This window comes from Acipenser ruthenus, chromosome 10, assembly GCF_902713425.1.
Source record: "Acipenser ruthenus chromosome 10, fAciRut3.2 maternal haplotype, whole genome shotgun sequence".
Lineage (NCBI taxonomy): Eukaryota > Metazoa > Chordata > Actinopteri > Acipenseriformes > Acipenseridae > Acipenser > Acipenser ruthenus.
In genome coordinates this window covers 36400128-36420020 of record NC_081198.1, presented here as the reverse complement: position 1 = coordinate 36420020, position 19893 = coordinate 36400128, and the positions used below count along the sequence as shown (strand labels likewise).

General features: G+C 38.8%; 1 protein-coding gene and 1 long non-coding RNA gene across 3 annotated transcripts; one reads left to right on the top strand and one right to left on the bottom strand.

Annotated features, from left to right (window-relative positions):
- Nucleotides 1-4025: 4025 nt before the first annotated feature.
- Nucleotides 4026-5498, top strand: LOC117973091 (uncharacterized). Its single transcript, XR_004663797.2, has 2 exons — nucleotides 4026-4460; nucleotides 4883-5498. It is a non-coding gene; the product is annotated as an uncharacterized LOC117973091 (long non-coding RNA).
- Nucleotides 5499-7676: 2178 nt separating this feature from the next.
- LOC117400829 (small ubiquitin-related modifier 1) lies at nucleotides 7677-18156 on the bottom strand. Of its 2 annotated transcripts, XM_034001150.3 has the most exons (5): nucleotides 17851-17982; nucleotides 13904-13978; nucleotides 12368-12445; nucleotides 11249-11320; nucleotides 7677-9182 (listed from the first exon to the last, which is right to left on the bottom strand). In XM_034001150.3, the coding sequence occupies exons 1-5, from the start codon at nucleotides 17860-17862 to the stop codon at nucleotides 9114-9116; spliced, it is 306 nt and encodes a 101-aa protein (XP_033857041.1). In that variant the 5' UTR covers nucleotides 17863-17982; the 3' UTR covers nucleotides 7677-9113. The 2 variants fall into 2 exon arrangements, with proteins under 2 accessions (XP_033857041.1, XP_058888113.1); XM_059032130.1 differs by lacking the exons at nucleotides 7677-9182; nucleotides 11249-11320 and having other exon boundaries at nucleotides 12393-12445; nucleotides 17976-18156.
- Nucleotides 18157-19893: the final 1737 nt, after the last annotated feature.

Here is a 19893-nt window from a genome sequence, read left to right as displayed (position 1 = left end):
ATTAAGCTTAAAAAGCACAGCACCTCTGTTCTATTAAAATAATAAATGGATAAGAATTAGGAAATGGAGAAAGCAGAATATTTTGCATTCTCTGCAGACTGAATACCTGTGGATGAGGCGTATGAAAGGAAGAAACTTTGGTGCGCCAGGGAGGCAAAATAGGCTGATCTTTGGAGCCAGCATTACACTTCAGCCACCAACACCAGGCAGAAGGATATCTACATCATCAGATGGAAGGAAACACAGACAGATCACATTAGTTTACAGTAAAAGAAGCTATGTCTTAGTTGGTGCTTATTTGGTGAGAGCTGAGTCCAATATCAGCATGAAGCTTTATATATACAGTAGAACCTCATTTATCCACACCCCATTCATCCGCGGCTCCCTTATGAGTTTTATCTCTGAAAAACAGTACATTATCACCAATGTAGACTTACCGTCCGCGGTGCACACATACACACACACACACACACACACACACACACATACCTGTGGAGCAGCGAAGACAGCAGCGTTACAAATGGGAGGATTCATTTCTTGGTATGAGCAGCAGAAGGATGCCGATTCTGTAAAATTAGTTCTCCGGAGGCAGTTACTTAGTAAATCCCAGCAAACATATTTTATCTCACTGAAACAAAAGACTATGATGGACTTTCTCAAGGTTTAAAAGAATTGCTTGCAGCAGTGAATTGTTTATAAAAGCTGTTATGAAAAAAAAAACACTTCTGTTTGTACATATTTTGTTGAAATGTAAGAAAAGTTCAAATTACACAGCAGGCTGGTTTATTTACATTTAAAGTAACAAAAAAAAAATAGAATTGTATTTTTATTTGAAATCCCAGAAAACTAACAACACTTAGCTACCATTATTTAATATTAATGCTTGGAATAAATTAGTGATAATACTTTGTGATATTTCTAGCTGCTAGACACATTACTTAGTTTATAGGAAAACTATGAGCTCTGATGGACTGAATAGCTTTTTCCCCATCATAAAATGTCTTATGACCTTCGTAGTATTTTTTTTTGTTTGTTTATTATTATTATTACTATTTTTTTGATAACAGAAAAAGCTAGGGAAACGTGGTTGGAGGTGTATCGCATTTTGATTTGGCTAGGAGTAACACTGTCAAAGTAAACAAATTTTAAAACATCCTTCTGTCTTTAAAATACATTGTATTGCATATATCTCCAGTAAACTTGGTTTACATTACTAGTTTGTGTATTTTATTTATGCATCCTAGTCACACGCAATGACACCTCATTAATCCACAGATTTCCCACATCCGTGGACCTATGTCGCCCCAAGCACACGGATAAACGGAATTCCACTGTATATATAGATATATCTGTAAAGATAGATACATAGATAGTGAATATAAAAAAAAACACATTTTTTTAGACCTTTGGACAGTTTAGACATTAACTGCACTTAGAAAATAAAAATGAAATGCAAAAAAAGGATTTATCAACAAATCTAAAGAACGAGTGACTGCTAGTGTAACAACAACCCTGGAACAACTTAACTAACTGAGCTCATGAGTTTGTTTGTTTCCATGTTGGACACAGTGTACATTTGCACTGTAAGGAATCTCGGTTTGACTTACGGGAAGTTTAGCTGTTGACATGATAGGATTTGACTCATGAGACTCAAAAGTCACCATTTGTAACTGATCCTGAATTCCAGACATAATTGATCCCTAGATTGCTGCTTACAGCTCTTTGGCTAATTGCGTTAAATATCAGTTCGGTTTTTCAAAGGCATTGGCTGGGCTATCAAAGAAAAACACCGGGCCGCTGGGCCCCTGTATCTAAAACTCTCACAAGCACACATGGCATACTGTTTATTTCCATGAGTATTTCTTGTTAATATTGGTGACACATTACTCGGTAAACGTTTCATCTGCTGTATTTCCTTTATATCACATTAAAATGTTATCATATTAAAAGTCCCTCATAAATTAAATATTTTAAATTAAAAAAAAACCCCAAAGATTTATTTAATTTATTTATGTTAGGGATTGCTTTCTCCTCATCGCACTTTTGCAGATGCTATTGACTGGGAGCCCGGTGAGCTCAGGCAGACACCTCCTGGCCTGGATTTTGTCCTCCAGTGTGTAAAAGGCAAGCGGCTTGGTCGTGGGATCATAGGACACCCACTGATCTTCAGTTTTCTTGAGGTGTTGTGGGGAATTGCAGCAGTGAAGGAGGGTAATATGACATTCTAAAATGGGGAGAAAAACAGCACATTTATTATTGTTAAAAAGCAAGCCATTTTAAAGGAAGTTCAACTTAAATACTTCTCCACGTTAACTGCCTTGTAAAATTTTCCAGACTAGCCTGTCACATATTTAAAATTTATTTTTCCCTCACCTGCCCATAAGCAATTGAACAAGGCAGAATAACCGTTTTCCATTCTGTTGAAAAAATACATAAATTATAAATAATGACACAACCCCCTTGGTTTTTCTTTTCTTATAATGGACTATAATGTGATGACTGTCACAGCAGCAGTGAGACTGGGTCTTCAGTGCGCTCAGTCCGGGACCAGCTCCAGATAGAGCAGGCAGAGAAGCGGCGACAGGGAATGGACCGGAAGAGATGGGAGCAAGAGGAGCAGAAGAGGGGGGAAATGATGAGACAGGAGCTGGAGGAGGAACAGCAATGCAGAGCCCAGGAGATCAGGTAGGGCACAAGGGCAGGCAGGCAGGCAGGCAGGCAATCACCACAAATACAATCAATTACTGACTAGTTTTTACCATGGAATGCCACAGTACATTTAAAAAAATTGGGTAAAAAAAAAAAAAAGGCTCACTGGATTTTGCCCACTTCACAGTTTACATGGTGGCTCTATTTTTCCCTCCACAATGTTGCTCAACATGTTTATCTGTTTTCTGTTATATAAATAAGGATTATGTTGTGGCTTTTTAAAAAGCAGTGAATGGGTGACCCTAGGTTTTTATTGGCAAATATTTGCAGCTTAGATTTATATTTATAAATGTGGATTTTTAAAATTTCTGTGGTAGTTCTTACATACAGTATGTTGACTGCGGTGCTGTCTTGTGCTTCTTCAGTTCATTTGAAATATGTGCTAACAGCGCCTCCTGGTGGCGGTAATGTATTCTCCTGTGTGAGGCCAAAAGTTCATGTCCCAGTCTCGAGACACATAAAATATGTGCACAAAGGGCCTTGTAAACGACAGAGATCTAAAAGCACCGGTTTAGAGGCCCACATTCCACAGCAACTTGTATGGCATTACTTTGACATTGCAAAGTTAATCATATTAGTGCTACTGGAATCTGAAGGGAAGGGAATGGAGATTACAGACACATTTTAAGTGTTAAAATTATTTTTCAGTTCCTGTAAGTAGCACCATTTTTTGGTCTCTGTCCTGTCTCTGTATTTCTGTTTAAGGACCCATATGCACTGATCATGTCTGTCTGTCTGTATGTCACACTTTGCATTGATAAACTGCTGATTTTATACAAATGTAACAAATATTTACAATACCTGATTATGAGGACCATCCATTCTTATGTGTTTACCAGTTACATCTCATAAGGTTCTTCTCTTTCCAGGCAGAAAATGTCAGCTAATTTTTTCTCACATTTTGTTTTGTGTTCTGAGCTCTAAAGCTATATATAATATATAAGGAGATCAATAGGTTGAAGAAGCAACAGGAGGAGGAGGAGGAGAGGAGCAGGCTGAGGAGAGAGCAGGCGGAGCGGGAGAGACAGCGCAAGCAGCAGTAGGAGTACCACAGGAAACTGCAGCAGCCGCACAGGAACCGACAACAGATAAGAGGCTGAGACAGCAGGCACACACGCTGACCAGCACAGGGCAGCAGGGAAACACGAGACCATTAGAAAGTCTCACTAGCTTTGGATCTTAACCAAGATCTTCAATGGCAATGCATTGGTTCTGCACTAAAGGGACAACGAGGGCAGCTGCAGTGGTATGACCTATTGGTGGAATAGTCATATGTACCAACAAAAGTGGTACAAACTAATACAAAATGCTCATCAGTTGCAGTAATCTATTAAACACACTGTGAACATAATTTTGAATTTAAACAAGCAATGCTTGGTTGCTGCCTTTTTCAGAGTAATGTTAGTTGCAGATATTATAAATATTTTGTTAAGTGGATCTTTCAAAGAAATACATACTGTAGTTCATCTATTACATCAATAAAATTCATCATAACTTCATCATAAAACTATATGTCAAATAGACAAACATTTGGGCTAATTAATTAATCTGAAGAAGGCAGTGGCATTTTAATTCTAGTCTTCAACCATAACTTCAAACCGCTCAATCAAAAGGTACTTCATTGTCTGGTTTCCCAGATCCCCATTTGCACCAATAACTATTACTCTAGGTAAAGAAGAGGCAGATGCAAGCCGAGGATCAAGTCAGGGGGGGCTGCGCGAGGCTCTGGGGCAGGCAGAGTTGTTCACCAGGTAAAACTAACATACTGAATTAGCAATGAGGTCATTACTATTCCTTTTGTGCATTCAATACATGTGCAATCAGATACAGTCAAGCAGGATTTAGTGGATTGTGCACCATCTAGTGGAAGGATAAAGGAAGTGTATTACGTAGCACTGTAAGTAAAGCATGGGAGCTGTTCAGATATACGAATGTATGCGTCAACAAAACCTAATTGGAGTCGATAAAGTAAGTTCTTCTACAATTGACAAATTTAACTTTTACACAACAAGTAAATCTGTAAAGTTGTTCAAACGCATGCAAACATCCTGAAAAATAAAAATTGTAATAGAGTACTTAAGGCAACAACGTCCAGCCAGGACTTTGATAACCAAGCATTTAAGTCTACAATACTAAGAATAATGGGTTGTTGTTATTTGTTTGTGACAAGCAGAGGGCTATCCTGGAGCAGAACCTTCGCTTTGGATGCAGGACCTCTCACGTCCCTGGGTCTACTACTTCCAGCTACTGGAGATGCTGGGGCTGCTGGCCACCCCAGAGGGAGTGCCGGAGGAGGCGTGAACCTGGACCAGCATCCTGCTGCGATAGTGTATGCCAAACGAGGAGAGCAGGGTCCACTCTCACTGGTGTGCTGCTCTGCAGCAGCTCCTGTCTAGTTTAAACCTGTCCTCTACTTAAATTATTCTGTTGGGAGGCAGTTTAATTCCCTCTAATACTGTGCAGAGACATACAAACATTTTTGTGTTACAATTTCTAGTACGGTTACAAATTATAAGGTATTTGACCAAAATGTTTATTCACATTTAGTAACCCAGATAAGCTAAATGGTTGTTTGTAAATTGCTACATATGTAAGGCTATGCTAATTCACCGAAATCACATATTTAATTAATTTTTTTTATCTAAACATTCTATATTCCAGCTGCAATTACACAGAGCTTAAATCAAACTTTTTTTTTTTTATTCCATTTCCTTTGGTTTTATTTTATAAAAAGTCTGTACCTGTTTTGACCTACTTCTTCAATGATTAAACTATCTGTACAAGCTTTAGCACAAGCTATTGAGAGTAACAGAATCTAGTATAATGAAAACAGCTGGGGGGATTCAACACATAAAACATGTTTTGTCAATGGTTTTATTTAAAAAAAAAAAAAAAAAAAAAAGGAAAAGAATATTACAGGCTAAAACCATCAGAAGCGATTCCTCACATTTGAAATTTAAGATCTGTAACAAATGTACAACAGGAGCTCCCATACGTGAACCTAAAATAAATGTTTGTCAATTCCATTTAGCTAGAACACACAAACACATAAGTTGGATGCTCAGCATTACCTATACATACATCTTACAGCAAGTGAACAAGACATCAATAAAAATGAAAGAAAAAAATCAGCTATTTAAAAACCTTGAAGCATATTGTAAATGATCATGTGTCAGGCTAAATGGGGGGGGGGCGACAAAAAAAAAACAAAAAAAACAAACCACACACCCATCAGCGCACATAACATTCTGATACATTTTCAAATATTCATCAACCAGTAAGCAAAACAGAATTTTTTTTTTTAAGAAATATTGCATTACCCAGGTGTCTTGGACTACTGGATAGCTAGGAAAATATTTTAATACCCATTGTTCCTGTGCCATACAAGTGTTATACCAATATTTTTGTACAGTTGATACATACGGATTACAAAAATCGTTTTTGGTTTAAATCCCATTGTAGCTTTTAAAAGGGACTGTTGGCACTTGTCCGTTTTGTATTTTTTACAGTGAACATTTTAACATAGCGTTGCATAACGATGTTGCGCTCTCTCTCGACCCATCAGGTATTATGCTGTTATCCACCACAGTGAGTCTGATTATCTTATTCGGCAACCTGGTATGGGGCTTCTCTGACGGGGAGTCAAAGAACCCATGCCTTTTTCTTTACATACAAAAAGCACACAGACCCACAGCCTTTCAAAAAAGGGAGCTATCTTGGAATACAATTTAAAAAATGTTTTAATCCGAACCAACCAGACCTGATCTAGCGGCCTAGAGTTAGTGTAAAGTGCTACTTGTGCCTTTAACACAAAGGTTACCGACTTCCAGATTAAATTGACTAGCGACACAACTTGAATTTGAAGTTCAAACAGTACGTCCATTCTTCCAGCAGTCAGCGCGGAGGGTGTCTTTAGATTTTCCACGACATGAGGGAATAATTTGATATACCAATTTCCAAAGAGGAAGGGGATTGCACATTTAATTTAGCAAGTTACTGGGCTGTGACTGGCTCCAACCAGGCATGTGATCGGCGTTTAGAAGTGCCCATTTCCAATACACAAACACACCAGGACTGGGATAGCCTTATATGTCCCAAACAGCCATACATACAACCTTCGCTTCGGAATGGATTAACAAATGAATAAACCCATACTGCGTTATTTTGGAAATCTATTAAAAGCTACAAATAATGTCAAACTCTCAAGAAAACACCAACAGTGCTCGGAGGACTAATCAGTGTACAGTAAATTAAACTGCAGACATCTATATACACTTGACTGAATACTGGGATTTGGTTATATCAAGCTGAAAAACAGCAGCAGCCTTGAACCTACAGCAGAACGACCCATGGACTATCAGCATGTGTTCTGTACTAGAGGCCGATTATTAGGAAGAACAAATGTGAAAACGAACTCATTCTGTTTAAAACCCTTGCAACTCCCCCGTCCTGTACAGCAGATAAATGGCTCTCAGATTAGATATCTGCTGCACTTAATCTGTATCCTGGGACTGACATCTAACACGAATAGTCATGATATACAGTAATACATCAAAGATTCTTAGTCTTCTGTACAGAAAATAAACAGTTTCAGACACACAGGCAATAGAAACTTTGCCAACAAGCTATGAGGCCTACCGTTTATGAGAGGGCAAGAAGCCAGGAGAGTATCTTACTCTGGGGACCTCTGAGGGTGACTGGCAGTCACTTCACCTTCCTGTATCTCATTAGTCCTCTCTTACCCACTTACATTCAGGCTTCCCCAGTTGGAAATCAGATATGACAGCTCAATAGTGCTACTGTATTATAGGCATAGACTATAACATGAGAAATGGTGACAATTTGGGATACATTTGCTATCTGAAGTGCCCAGTGTGGCCAAATAGCTAACTTTCTGCAACAGCGTACTGCTGTAAATATTTTCTAAAAAGTGACCTAAAAGCATGTGCTGTCTTATAGGACTATGCTTTAAAAAAAAAAAAAAAAAAAAAATAGCATAGAGCTATACAAGTGAAGACTGTCGCAGATAGAGAAGCACTATATTACATTATATACTAGCTTTTATTCTTTTGAACAAAACTTAAGTCTTGTTATATTTATGGTACAAAAGAGCAAGGCTGTTCTTTCCAAAGCATTCATTAATACCATTTTTAACAAAAACAAATTGGGGCGGTGGGGGGCTGCTGGCATCTGTTTCAGACTTTGAACCCATTCTATTCTTAAAATTCCTGCATGCAACCTCGAAAACCAGAGTGCATTAGACTAGACTGGACCATCACTGTAAAATGGCCAGCACAGATCTACATTATCATTTTTTAAAATCTGTTAATGGTTCAGACTGTTTGGGGTACTTGGACCCCACTGCACCACAGGATCCAAAAGCCAAAGCAACAACAAACAAATCAAATATCTGGTTTGGTCGCCATTTTACCAACCCTTATGACAATCTAGCGATCCTACATTTCAGTCTCATAATCGAGTTCTTCACACTGTTAAACAAATAATTATGAATTTGTTTTCAAGCCAAAGTTTCTCAGTTTAAAACCACATATTTATATACAGTAATTCTTAGCTGAACTCTATTGGGGATAATCAAGCTCTCCGACAGCCTTTGGAAGCCCTTTTCACTTGCTGTGCTTCTTAACACTATATTCTGTATTAAAGGATTTTGAAATCTTTGCTTATTCTGTATTGGAGATTTTTTTTGTGCATGAATATTCTGATGAAATAAGTAAGTACTGCGTGCAATATCTTAGAGTATTCCAATAAGGTAAAAATGCCTGGAAATAATATGTAAATTAATTGTGAACATTACATATAGCTTTCCAATAGAAGACTAAATGCTCAGCAATGAGACGAGCACTGCAGCCAGTCACAGAGGCTGCTATTTAAACTAATGGTGCTAAAACTTTACCAGAGCTTGTAAGGCTTCAACTAAGCAATAATAAAACATGCATCTGAGAATTAGTAGTTCATACAAGGTCTGAACACAGTGGTGGGTCGACGCATAGACCTACATCCAACTAACTGCTATCCTGTAGAACCCTTTACAGATGACAAGCTAAGGAAGAACTCCTGCTGAAAGGGTGGCATGACAGTTCCAAGAGTTGTGTAACCATTGTCTGAAAAGGCTGTGGTTTCAAAAGGCATATATGCTAACTGGACAGATTAGAGCATTGGTTCCATTAACCAGTTCAATATATCCTGTTTTTTTTGTTTTTTTTTTAATTCTGATGTGTGTTGAGGGACATGGAGGGGAAGGGGGCTGGGGGGGGGGGGGGGGTTACTACCCCTCCCTTTAAAGCTAATGGGAGCCCTTACGAGTATCATCTGTTTCATGGTATTGCAGCCTATTACTAACAACCAAAAAAAAAAAAGCAAAAAAATATATATATATTGAAAGTCTAATTGTCCAAGTGTCCTCCTGTTTGTTCCTGATAAACTTCAATGACGTCCTCATCTTCCATCCCCAGCTATGGGAAAAAAAAGGTGAGAAAGATACAAGTCATTAGGTTGTCAAACTGGAGAAATAGGTACAATGAAAGCAAGGAACATCATTTTACATAGAAAAAGTTATACCACAATTTCAATTCATTTCAGAAGGCATGTTTTCAATTCAATTCAGGAGGCATGTTTTCCACAGAAGAAAATTACATAATCTGGCTACCATTGTTTCACCAAGTTAAGATGCCATGATAATTAGTAAAAATTCCAGTTTTATGCATGAATGTACTGTATGCTCGTACATTATCACACACAAAACCAATTTCTATGTAACTGTTGTGTTTCATACTTTGGCTAATGACCCAGGGTTTGTGAACCATTAAATAAAATTATGATTTTGTTCCACAAGTTAATGTAGGGATATATACAGTGGCTCTCAAAAGTATTCACCCCCCTTGGACTTTTCCACATTTTATTGTGTTACAACATGGAATCAAAATGGATTGAATTAGGAGTTTTTGCCACGGATCAACACAAAAAGTCCCAAATGTCAAATTGAAAAATAAAATCTACAAATTGTTCTAAATTAATTACAAATATAAAATAGAAAATAATTGATTGCATAAGTATTCACCCCCTTTGCTATAACACACCTAAATAAGCTCTGGTGCAACCAATTGTCTTTAGAAGTCACATAATTAGTTGAATGGAGTCCACCTGTGTGCAATTAAGGTGTTTCACATGATTTCAGGTTAAATACACCTGTCTCTGGGAGGTCCCACAGTTGGTTAGTACATTTCCTAACAAAAACTACATCATGAAGACGAAGGAACATTCAAAGCAAATCCGGAATAAGGTTCTTCAAAAGCACCAATCAGGAGTAGGATATAGGAACATTTCCAAGGCATTTAATATCACCCGGAGCACAGTAAAGTCCATTATTAAGAAATGGAGAGAATATGGCACAACTGTGAATCTGTCTAGAACAGGCCATCCTCAAAAACTGAGTATCCGGGCGAGAAGGGCACTAGTCAGGGAGGCCACCAAGAGGCCTATGGCCAAGTCTTCCATGGCTGAGCTGGGAGACACTGTGCATACGGCAACAATAGCCCGGGTGCTTCACAAAACTGGCCTTTATGGGAGAGTGGCAAAAAGAAAGCCATTTGAAAAAAATTCACATCAAATCTCAGCTAGAGTTTGCCAGAAGGCATGTGGGAAACTCTGAGACCAAGTGGAAGAAGATTCTATGGTCTGATGAGACCAAAATAGAGCTTTTTGGCCTCAACGCTAAGCGCTATGTTTGACACAAGCCTAACACCGCACATCATCCAGAGAACACCATCCCTACCATGAAGCATGGTGGTGGCAGCATCATGCTATGGGGATGCTTCTCTGCGTCAGGGCCTGGAAAGCTCGTGAAGATAGAGTGCAAAATGGATGCAGCAAAATACAGAGAAATCATGGAGGAAAACCTGCTGAAGTCTGCAAGAGACCTGGGACTTGGGAGAAGATTCATCTTCCAGCAGGACAATGACCCCAAACATACAGCCAAAGCCACACTGTAGTGGCTTAAAAACAAAAAGGTCAATGTCCTGGAGTGGCCTAGTCAAAGCCCAGACCTCAATCCAATTGAGAATATGTGGAAAGAGTTAAACTGCTGTTCACCAAAGGTCCCCATCCAACTTGACGGAGCTTGAGCAATTTTGCAAAGAAGAATGGGCAAAAATTGCAGTGTCCAGATGTGCAAAGCTGGTAGAGACTTATCCAAACAGACTCATGGCTGTAATTGCTGCCAAAGGTGCCTCTACCAAATACTGACTCAAGGGGGTGAATACTTATGCAATCAATTATTTTCTGTTTTGTATTTGTAATTAATTTAGAACAATTTCACTTTGACATTATGGACTTTGTGTTGATCAGTAGCAAAAACTCCTAATTAAATCCATTTTGATTCCATGCTGTAACACAATAAAATGTGGAAAAGTCCAAGGGGGGGGGGGGGAATACTTTTGAGAGCCACTGTAAAAGCGCAGGAGACAGGAGATTTCTAAATACATTTAGCAGCGCTTCAAAATAGTGTTAGAATGCAAATTACCTCTTTTGGAGTTTGGTTGTCAGCAATTCTCTGTCCTTCAAAGAGAAACCTTAGAGAATTCATAGGAACACCCTGGAAAGAAACAAGATACACAATAGCATCAGACAGCACCTGCCAGAACAGTCACTTCCCTATCTCTCCATGGGGCACAACTTTCCAATAAGGATCTCGTGGGCTTCAAGCCCAGCAAATCTGAGACCTACAGGAAGAGATCACTACAGCTCTTTCTGATTCGCTTTAAGAAAGTAATGCAAGGCACATGCAATTGACCATGATGTTAAAGTGAATCTGAGAATATGTTAAATCAAGGATTTAACATACAGTAGACAAAAGACAGCACTAGCCTATCGTAATGTGAACCATTACCCTGGAGTTGCTATCCTCACCTTTTTAGGGCAATTCCTATTTTCTATTTGGTCACCAAATTGCAAGCGAAGTCCCAGAATCTTAATATATAAAGAAGAAAGTTTGTCTGTCTGTCCGTTCCTTTATACATTCAGTCCGCGCAGGTGCCAGTGCAACCAAACTTTGCATGGCCTCCTCTTTCATCCAGGGGAAGGTCGAGGGCTATGTTTGGATCCAAAATTTTGACCCCTGGGGTACTTTATTTAGTAACCCCATTGCTGGATCACTACAGTAGCCATGTATCTCAAATTAAAGAAACCCACGAAACCAAAAAAGTAAATAAATAAAAAGGACAAAAATGTTAAAAAAAAATTAAAAATGGCAAAAAAATAAATAGTTATAAAAAGGGAAAGAGGTCAGAGCGCATTGTGCGACACACAAGTATGCTAGTATCAAATGAGGGGTGTTGCGTTACCCACAATTTTATTTTCTTTATATAGGCTTTACTTCCATCCTATTACCAAAGCAAATACAATTTCTGAAAAATAAAAAAGGGGTTATCGAGTTTCTCCACTATATCTTTTTGGATGGACAAATAGTTTTTTCAATATACAGTAAAGCATCACAGATTCACATTTCTCAAGAACTTGTGCTGATGAATTTCTAAACCAAATTTTATTTTATTTATTTATTTATGCATTTATTTATTTAGCAGACGTCTTTATCCAAGGGTGTAAAACACAAAAGAAGAAAGTAGCACGATACTTTATTTACCTGTCTCTGACAATAGGATTCTTTTAATTTCTTTAAATGTGTCGTCATCTTCACCTTGAAATGGATTTCACTGTTATCCTGAAAAATAAGGGTAAGAAATGCATTTTAGGAAAGCGACCACGAAGACCTCAAGTAGTAGCCAAAGACACATGCATGTAGCTGCCAGCTGTATTTACACATTTCTTATTTAGAAGCTATGGTACACATGTATTTCTGCTATGAGGTGTTCTTAAGTGACAGTCTTCAGGAGGCAAGAGGAAATTGCAAAAAACAAAACAAAGCCACAAAGGCTTACCAAAACATTTTAAAAAGAGGAACTAGAAGATTTCAGTTTGATAATTATGTATATTTGAAAAGTGTATTAGTAGATATATTATATCAACTACATTTTCCCAATTAATGTCTTGCTGTTCTGTATGATTCTCTACTGTTGTTTCTACTTTCATTATTTGCCATGCTTACTTATTCCAGCAAAAAATGCTTCTGAAAAGACACCTTTAGGCTGTGAGGTGGGGAAACACAACTGTGCACTAACAGAGATGAAAGTGAAGCCTGTGCAATGTTCATATGCTTCCCCACCTCACTTCTTCCCATGAATCAGCAGTTGAAAACTAGGCAAGGGAAATGATGGTCTAAGCAGAAATGATAGAGAATCATACAGATGACGCACAATATGATACTAAGCAGGCAAGAAATGAAGTATTAGGTGTTAAATCTGCTTTCAGTGAACAAGAGGACCTCTGTGGTGGTATTAATGGGGTGTAGGCAGTTCCTCAGAGACAGAACTGTGAAATATAAAACAAGCCATACTTGACTAGGCCTATTTCTCCCCCCCCCCTTTCTTTAAACATTTGTAGTTCTTTCATTTTAACTTTTAAAAAACTTTTTACAGTTAAATTGTTCTCCATTTCTATTCTAGTTTTATTTTCATTTAATGCATAATCTACTCCCCTTTCCCCCATCCATATCAACGCAGAATAGTAGTATATCAATGCATGAAAATATGCTGGAATCAAGTTAACAATTTCTGATTCTGTTGTAACTGGTCAAATCCAAAAAGCTGTCAGGATACCTTAGGATTTCAATGGTTGCCACAGCCGGACACCTCATGAAAATGACCAGCAAATCCAGCCAGGTTCAAAGCAACTCTGGATCTTCAGGCAACACTGTACAATATACTGTACAAAGGCCCAGTGTTTTCAGTTTAACAACTGTTACCCCATAATTCACAAAATAATCTTTATGAAAAGAATACAACTTTTATTGATTTACATGGTCTGCAAAAATATTTAAGTTTTGAAAATGAACAATAGGATGATGCTATATTATAGCCTAAAACACCCATTGGTAACTTAAAATGCACCAGCTGTTGTTGCTTTTTAAATATCTTTGTCACAGATTTTTCATTCTTGAAAACAAAACGCTGACATTTCCAGGAAATGGTACACAAGATGGAAAATGGTCCTTTGTTACATACAGCACAAAGAAAACCAAGATCTCACAAATGTAACTTTCCCACATAAGCTTTGGTCTTACCTGCCCGATGACTTTGAGTTTGATATATTCTCCATCCTTCTTGTCTCCCGAATCGTGACTTGAAGGCTTGGTATCCTGATGGTAAAAAGAGAATACCCTTTTTAACAACTTAAAGGCGGTGACGATGATTACAAGTTTACTAAGCTGTTTCAAAAAAGGTGTTCTCATTGTGAAAAATAAAAATAAGAAATGTAATCCTTCAGTAATTTAACCCTAATCAGGGCCTTTCTGTTCTGTGGAATAGATGCTGTAAACTACAATATGTCCTACATTCTAGCTTTGATTGCACTGTATCCAACAGCTGTGTGCTAACACAATTTGCATTAAAATAGAGCTCCGATACCGTCAGTTACCTTACTCCTCCCACTTCCAAATGTGTGGAAGAAATATAACCTCCCCCCACCACCCATGTAAACCCAAATCCACAAGATGTTTGAAATGATCCCTTACAATTTCTAACTACTGACTTGAGTGGATATCTTCAGCAAAGAACCATTTTGAAGTATTGTACAAAACAGTTACTACCAGGCTTTTACCATTATTACTGAAACTCTCTCAAAGAGGGATGTTGCTCTTATGTATTGCAGACTAAATGTTAAAAATTATAATAATTGCATACCAACCTAATCAGTGAAGAAAGGTGGGCTGCTGGATGGTATCCAGCACAGCCAGGATACTGAATGAACTCAATACCCCACCCTGTAATTTAAAACTATTGTCCCATCACCAGATGTAAATCACAAGGTTTATCCAAAACTCCTCCTTTTAATTAACAGACACTGGGTGCATTAAGTAACCAAGTGGCTCAGAGCAATAATTTGTCCAATGAAATGTCTTCTGCAGCGCTCCGGGCTGCTCAGGAGGAGCGGAACTGAGCATGGTGTTAACTGGGTTCCCAATGTAATTAAATATTAGGCAGCTGATAGCATGTTTATGCAGTAAAAGAAATAAAAATCAATGTTGAATAGATAATGCCTTCCACCTTCACCCTGAGAGGGGATATTTATGTTAGTCATCTGCTAACATAGACATTGGTATGCAAATGCAGCAATTGCCACCTATTAAGAAAAACTTAATTGTTCTGGTGTGTAGCTGTACTTTTTTGAAGGGGTGTAACCCTCTCCAAAGAAACAGTACTGCTGGGGTTGAAACCTAAATTCAGTTCACATGGAAGCATTTTTGGTTTTTATTTGTGTGCGTCATAAGTCTGAGTCCACCACTAAAAAGACTTTTAACTGCACAGATTGTGGAGTAGTGGTTAGGGCTCTGGACTCTTGATCGGAGGGTCGTGGGTGGGGGACACTGCTGCTGTACCCTTGAGCAAGGTACTTTACCTAGATTGCTCCAGTAAAAACCCAACTGTATAAACGGGTAATTGTATGTCAAAAATAAATACATAATGTGATATCTTGTAACAATTTTAAGTCGCCCTGGATAAGGGCGTCAGCTAAGAAATAAATAAATAAAAATAATAATAATTGTGCTGAAATGCAAAGGTTTCTGATTTTCAAACACTACAAACATTCCAAAAATATTTTTTTTTTTCATTTTTATCATTCAAATCTAAGGTACTGGCAAGTAATGCAATTTAGGCCTGAAACTGCAACATCAAGTGGTGTACTTGCAAACAATATTAGGAGTTGTTCCAAGTTATGATTTATTGTTCATAATGTATCTGTACAAAAAGGCATATTTCAGAAAAATAGGATTGTGCAATTAGGAAAATATCTATTTCCAATTGTTTCAAAAGATCTCCTGAAACTAGTGGAGTAGGACCATTTGAAGGAAGTTTTAGGAATGTGGGATACAGTTTACCTACCAACTACAAAATCACATTTATCCATCATTCAATAACTATTTGGTGGCCTATAGGTAGTTATGAATGGCATATCATGTGAAGGAAGTATCAATTCATCGATACAAAACAGATATATACCACACCTCCAGAAATTGACTAAATGTTACCAATGAAACATGCTCACAACCTGGGTGCCCTATTTTTTCGTGTACTGTATGTCTGTCTAAGCTGCTTGTGTCTTCTAGGACTATAGCACACAAACACACTAGACAAAAGAATGTGTTCACTTTAATGTTATGAAATACCAAACACGGGGAACCTGTTGGGTCTTGCCCCATGCAGCGAGCACTATAATAAGATACCACCAGAAAAACATTTAGGAGCAATATTCAGGAGGTCAACAATTATGGCAAGCCATCCCTGACTATCAGCCAGATGTGATCACTTTATTAGGAAGGGGTGGCTGTATTCTTAACTTGTGGATAAATCCATCGAATGTAACCGCAAGACATTATTATCTCTCGATGGGGATACATCAGGGATGGAAATAAGTCACCTATTGCACAGCAGTTTCACCCATTTCAGGTTGTATTACGAGCATGATTAGCCACAGTGTATAGGTAACAAGCTCAGGTGTGTCTTATTAAACATAATAAAACCAGGAATGGATCAAACTGCTTTACAATGGGAGTCTTATTTCCATCCCTGTACATATACGTAACCCCTGGCAGCAGGGATATAGTACGGTATGTATGTTTATATGTCACACACTACACTTTTTCTGTTTTACACACAGTATATTAAGAGAATCACTTATCCAATTGTGATGAAACTTGAAGATACAAGGACCTACCTGTCTGTCTTACGCAACCCAAATCTTGAGAACTACTCTTCTAAATTTGATAAAAACTTGGTTAAAACACTATTAAGTGTATATGAATATGGAGATATGCCTGGGTAGCTGTCCGTTCACATGTCACGTTTAAAAATGTAAGCTACAATGTATGTATGTCACACTGATCTACTTGCTCATGATACAGATTTTGTATTTAGAGCAGTGGGGTGGAAAGCAAGTTACTAACATGCATGTTAAGGTTGATAATACTGCTAGCTCACTACCTGCATTAAATGTATGGAAATGTCACAATAAAGGCACCTTCTTTATCCTATTATAATAAAAGCACGATCAGGGGGGGAAATAAGGCGATTACACATTTTTCGTTTCGGGTTTTCTTCCCGAGCAATAAAAGGTGTACTATGCAACACCATAGTCGTCTCTATTGCTTCAAGGACCGCATTAACGCGATAAACATGAGTATGATAATCTCCGGCGACAACAGCAAAAACCGAAGCTGGCAAACGAACACTTCAGGCCATGGAAGCAGTTGTAAACAAACCAATGAAACTGGCCAACCATATTATTTAAAGATTTAAAACGAACAAGAATAAGAACAGCAACAGCTTTACCCTCGGCCATAATGATTCTCTCCGTTTTTCCGTTGTTTTTGTCCATTTAGGGAGGTTTTCTTTCACATGAAACTTTCAGAAATGCAATAACTGGCACAGTTTCCGTAAGTACTATTAAGAATATTAGATACGTTTTATAAAACAGTCAAATTCTTTCAGCAACCAATTATTGAGAGAAAATATTTTATTTTATATAACTAGTGCCATATGACATGATGGCTGGGCCATATTTTTTTCCTAACCAAAAATGGATTCAATCCTACCGCCATAATTAATTTGTTCTACATATTGTAGACAATACACGAGGAGCGGTGAATGTTGTCAGGTTAGTTTCTTGGAAAACTGACTTATATTATAAATAACTTATCATCCAAATTAAATAATACGGGTACGATACAGCTGACAACTAACGTACTACACAGTAATTACACTCAAACTTACAGGCCTCAACTTAGAATCGTATATTTTTAGTCAACAAACACATCTCTCTTTTTAAATATAAATATTCGATCTCACCTTACTGATAATTAATATTTTTTTGGTTTAAATACCGTAAATATATACATTTTTTTGGTGAGTTACTGCTGGGCTGTGTGTGGTGTTGTATTTGTTTATACCGTAGCCATGCCTGATCTAAGATACAAACGTTTTATTTACATTACTATGTAAATCGTTTCCTTACCGTATCAGACATGTTTGATCCTGTGAACCCTCCAACTGAGAAATTTGAATACTTTATGTTTTATTCTGGTGGGTATCGGTGTCAGCTTTTTTCACAAACCCACACAAAAACACACAGATACTGACCTCATTGGAATCAGGGAGGAACTTCCTCGGGAAGTTACATCACTCACAAAAGTAGCCAAAGAGAGAGTGTATGAATTGTTTGAAACGGAATCAGGGCCACCTTTCTGCGAATTGTGGTGTCCTGTCCTCGTGGTTCGGCGTAACATTATAAAACTGCAATCAAATTACATCACTTTTTCCCATTCTAAAAATGAATAAACACAGCACAACACAGTGACAGTCAAATAGTCCACAACAACAATAAACCTATTTGAACTACAGACTTAAGACTTTTTTTTTAATCTTACACGATGTGACAAAACAGGCGGTTAAAAAAATAAAACAACAACAATAATAATAATAATAATAATAATAGTAATAATAATAATAATAATTGGCAATTATGTGTTATTGATGAGGAAATGTATTTTTGCATTCACACTTGGTCCGTTTCAAACCGACTCAATCCGGTTCATTTCTTTTGAAACAATGTATCAATGTGCTTGCTGTTCACACTTACCAGCGAGCAAAGGGGCCCTTTTCCATTTTTTTCAGGACCCTGTTCGTTTGTGTTCACAATGCAATTGGTGTCTGACCACATTTTCTATCAGAGCTCCAGTTTCTCGCACTGTCCATGTAGAAATTACCACATTTCCACACTGAAAAACGGGGACATTTTTTTTTCTTCAGTTCACAGACGCTGTAGCAACATTGAAGCTGTTAACAAAAATAACAGTATATAAAATGACGCAATAATAGTTTAAAAATTAAACATTGGGTGAATTTATTTCAGATCATTACAACAACTTTTTTTATATATATTGTAACGGAGGGGGAGCCGCAACGCAAGCGACCAGCGAAAATATGGACTTAATAATAGAAAGAGAGATGGGCCCATTCCGGCCCTCCTGCGGTGTTGCTACCACAGCCCGCAGTACCAGCCACCAACCTGCCACCTGCCAGCCCAGCAGCTACAACTTCACCTGGGGCCCTGTCAGCGGTCTGGCGCAATAGCTATGAGGGTTTTGCCCGGAGCAGCGCACTAGGCTGTGGACACTGCTGACAGTTTCAGGACACCTTCGCTGCCCGCCCTGAAGAAACCGGCCGCATGCTCCTAGCCCAGCTTTCCATCTATACAGGTGACGACCGTCCCATCAGACAGCGCCCCCGCAGACTACCCTTGGCCCAGCAGGGAGCGGCAGACCACATCCTCTGTGAAATGCAAGACGCAGACATCATTGAGCCCTCTGTCAGTCCATAGGCCACTGCTGTTGTGCTAGTACCGAAGAAGAGTGGTCGGTTTTGCGTGGACTAGGCGCCTTAATAATGTGACAGAGAAGAACTCATATCCTTTGCTGCGTACTAACAAGTCCCTGGATCTGGTGGCTGACTCTGCCTGGTTCAGCTGATTGGATCTCTGCAGTGGCTGTTGGCAAGTTGAACTGTCCCACGAAGTCCACACGTCTCCACAGGTCTCTGGCAGTTTAAAGAGCTTCCCTTCGGACTCTGCAATGCCTCCGCCACCTTTGAGAGGCTGATGGAGCGCGTACTGACCGGCATTCCCCCTCAGCACTGTCTGCTAAAGCTACATTCAGATCAGTGCAGACTGATGCAGAGGGAGGTCGCCTTCTTAGGACCTGGGTGCAGCAAGATGGAATCCGGACCGACTCCGCAAAGATTGAGACTGTCCAGTGGTTGCCAGTCCCGTCGCCACCAGCCACCACCAGAGGGACTGGGACCTCCAGCTGTCCCTCATTCTCCTTATCATTCGGCCATACAGGCGTCCACCAGCCGCAACCCTGCCTTGCTCATGGTGGGCAAGGAACTACAAACTCCCGCTGAGATGCTGTTCGGACGACCCCCTGGCACTGAAACACTGCCGTCCGGACCAGAGTATGCCACTGACAGTCTTCAAGCTGCCGGCCTCAAACAGAAGCAC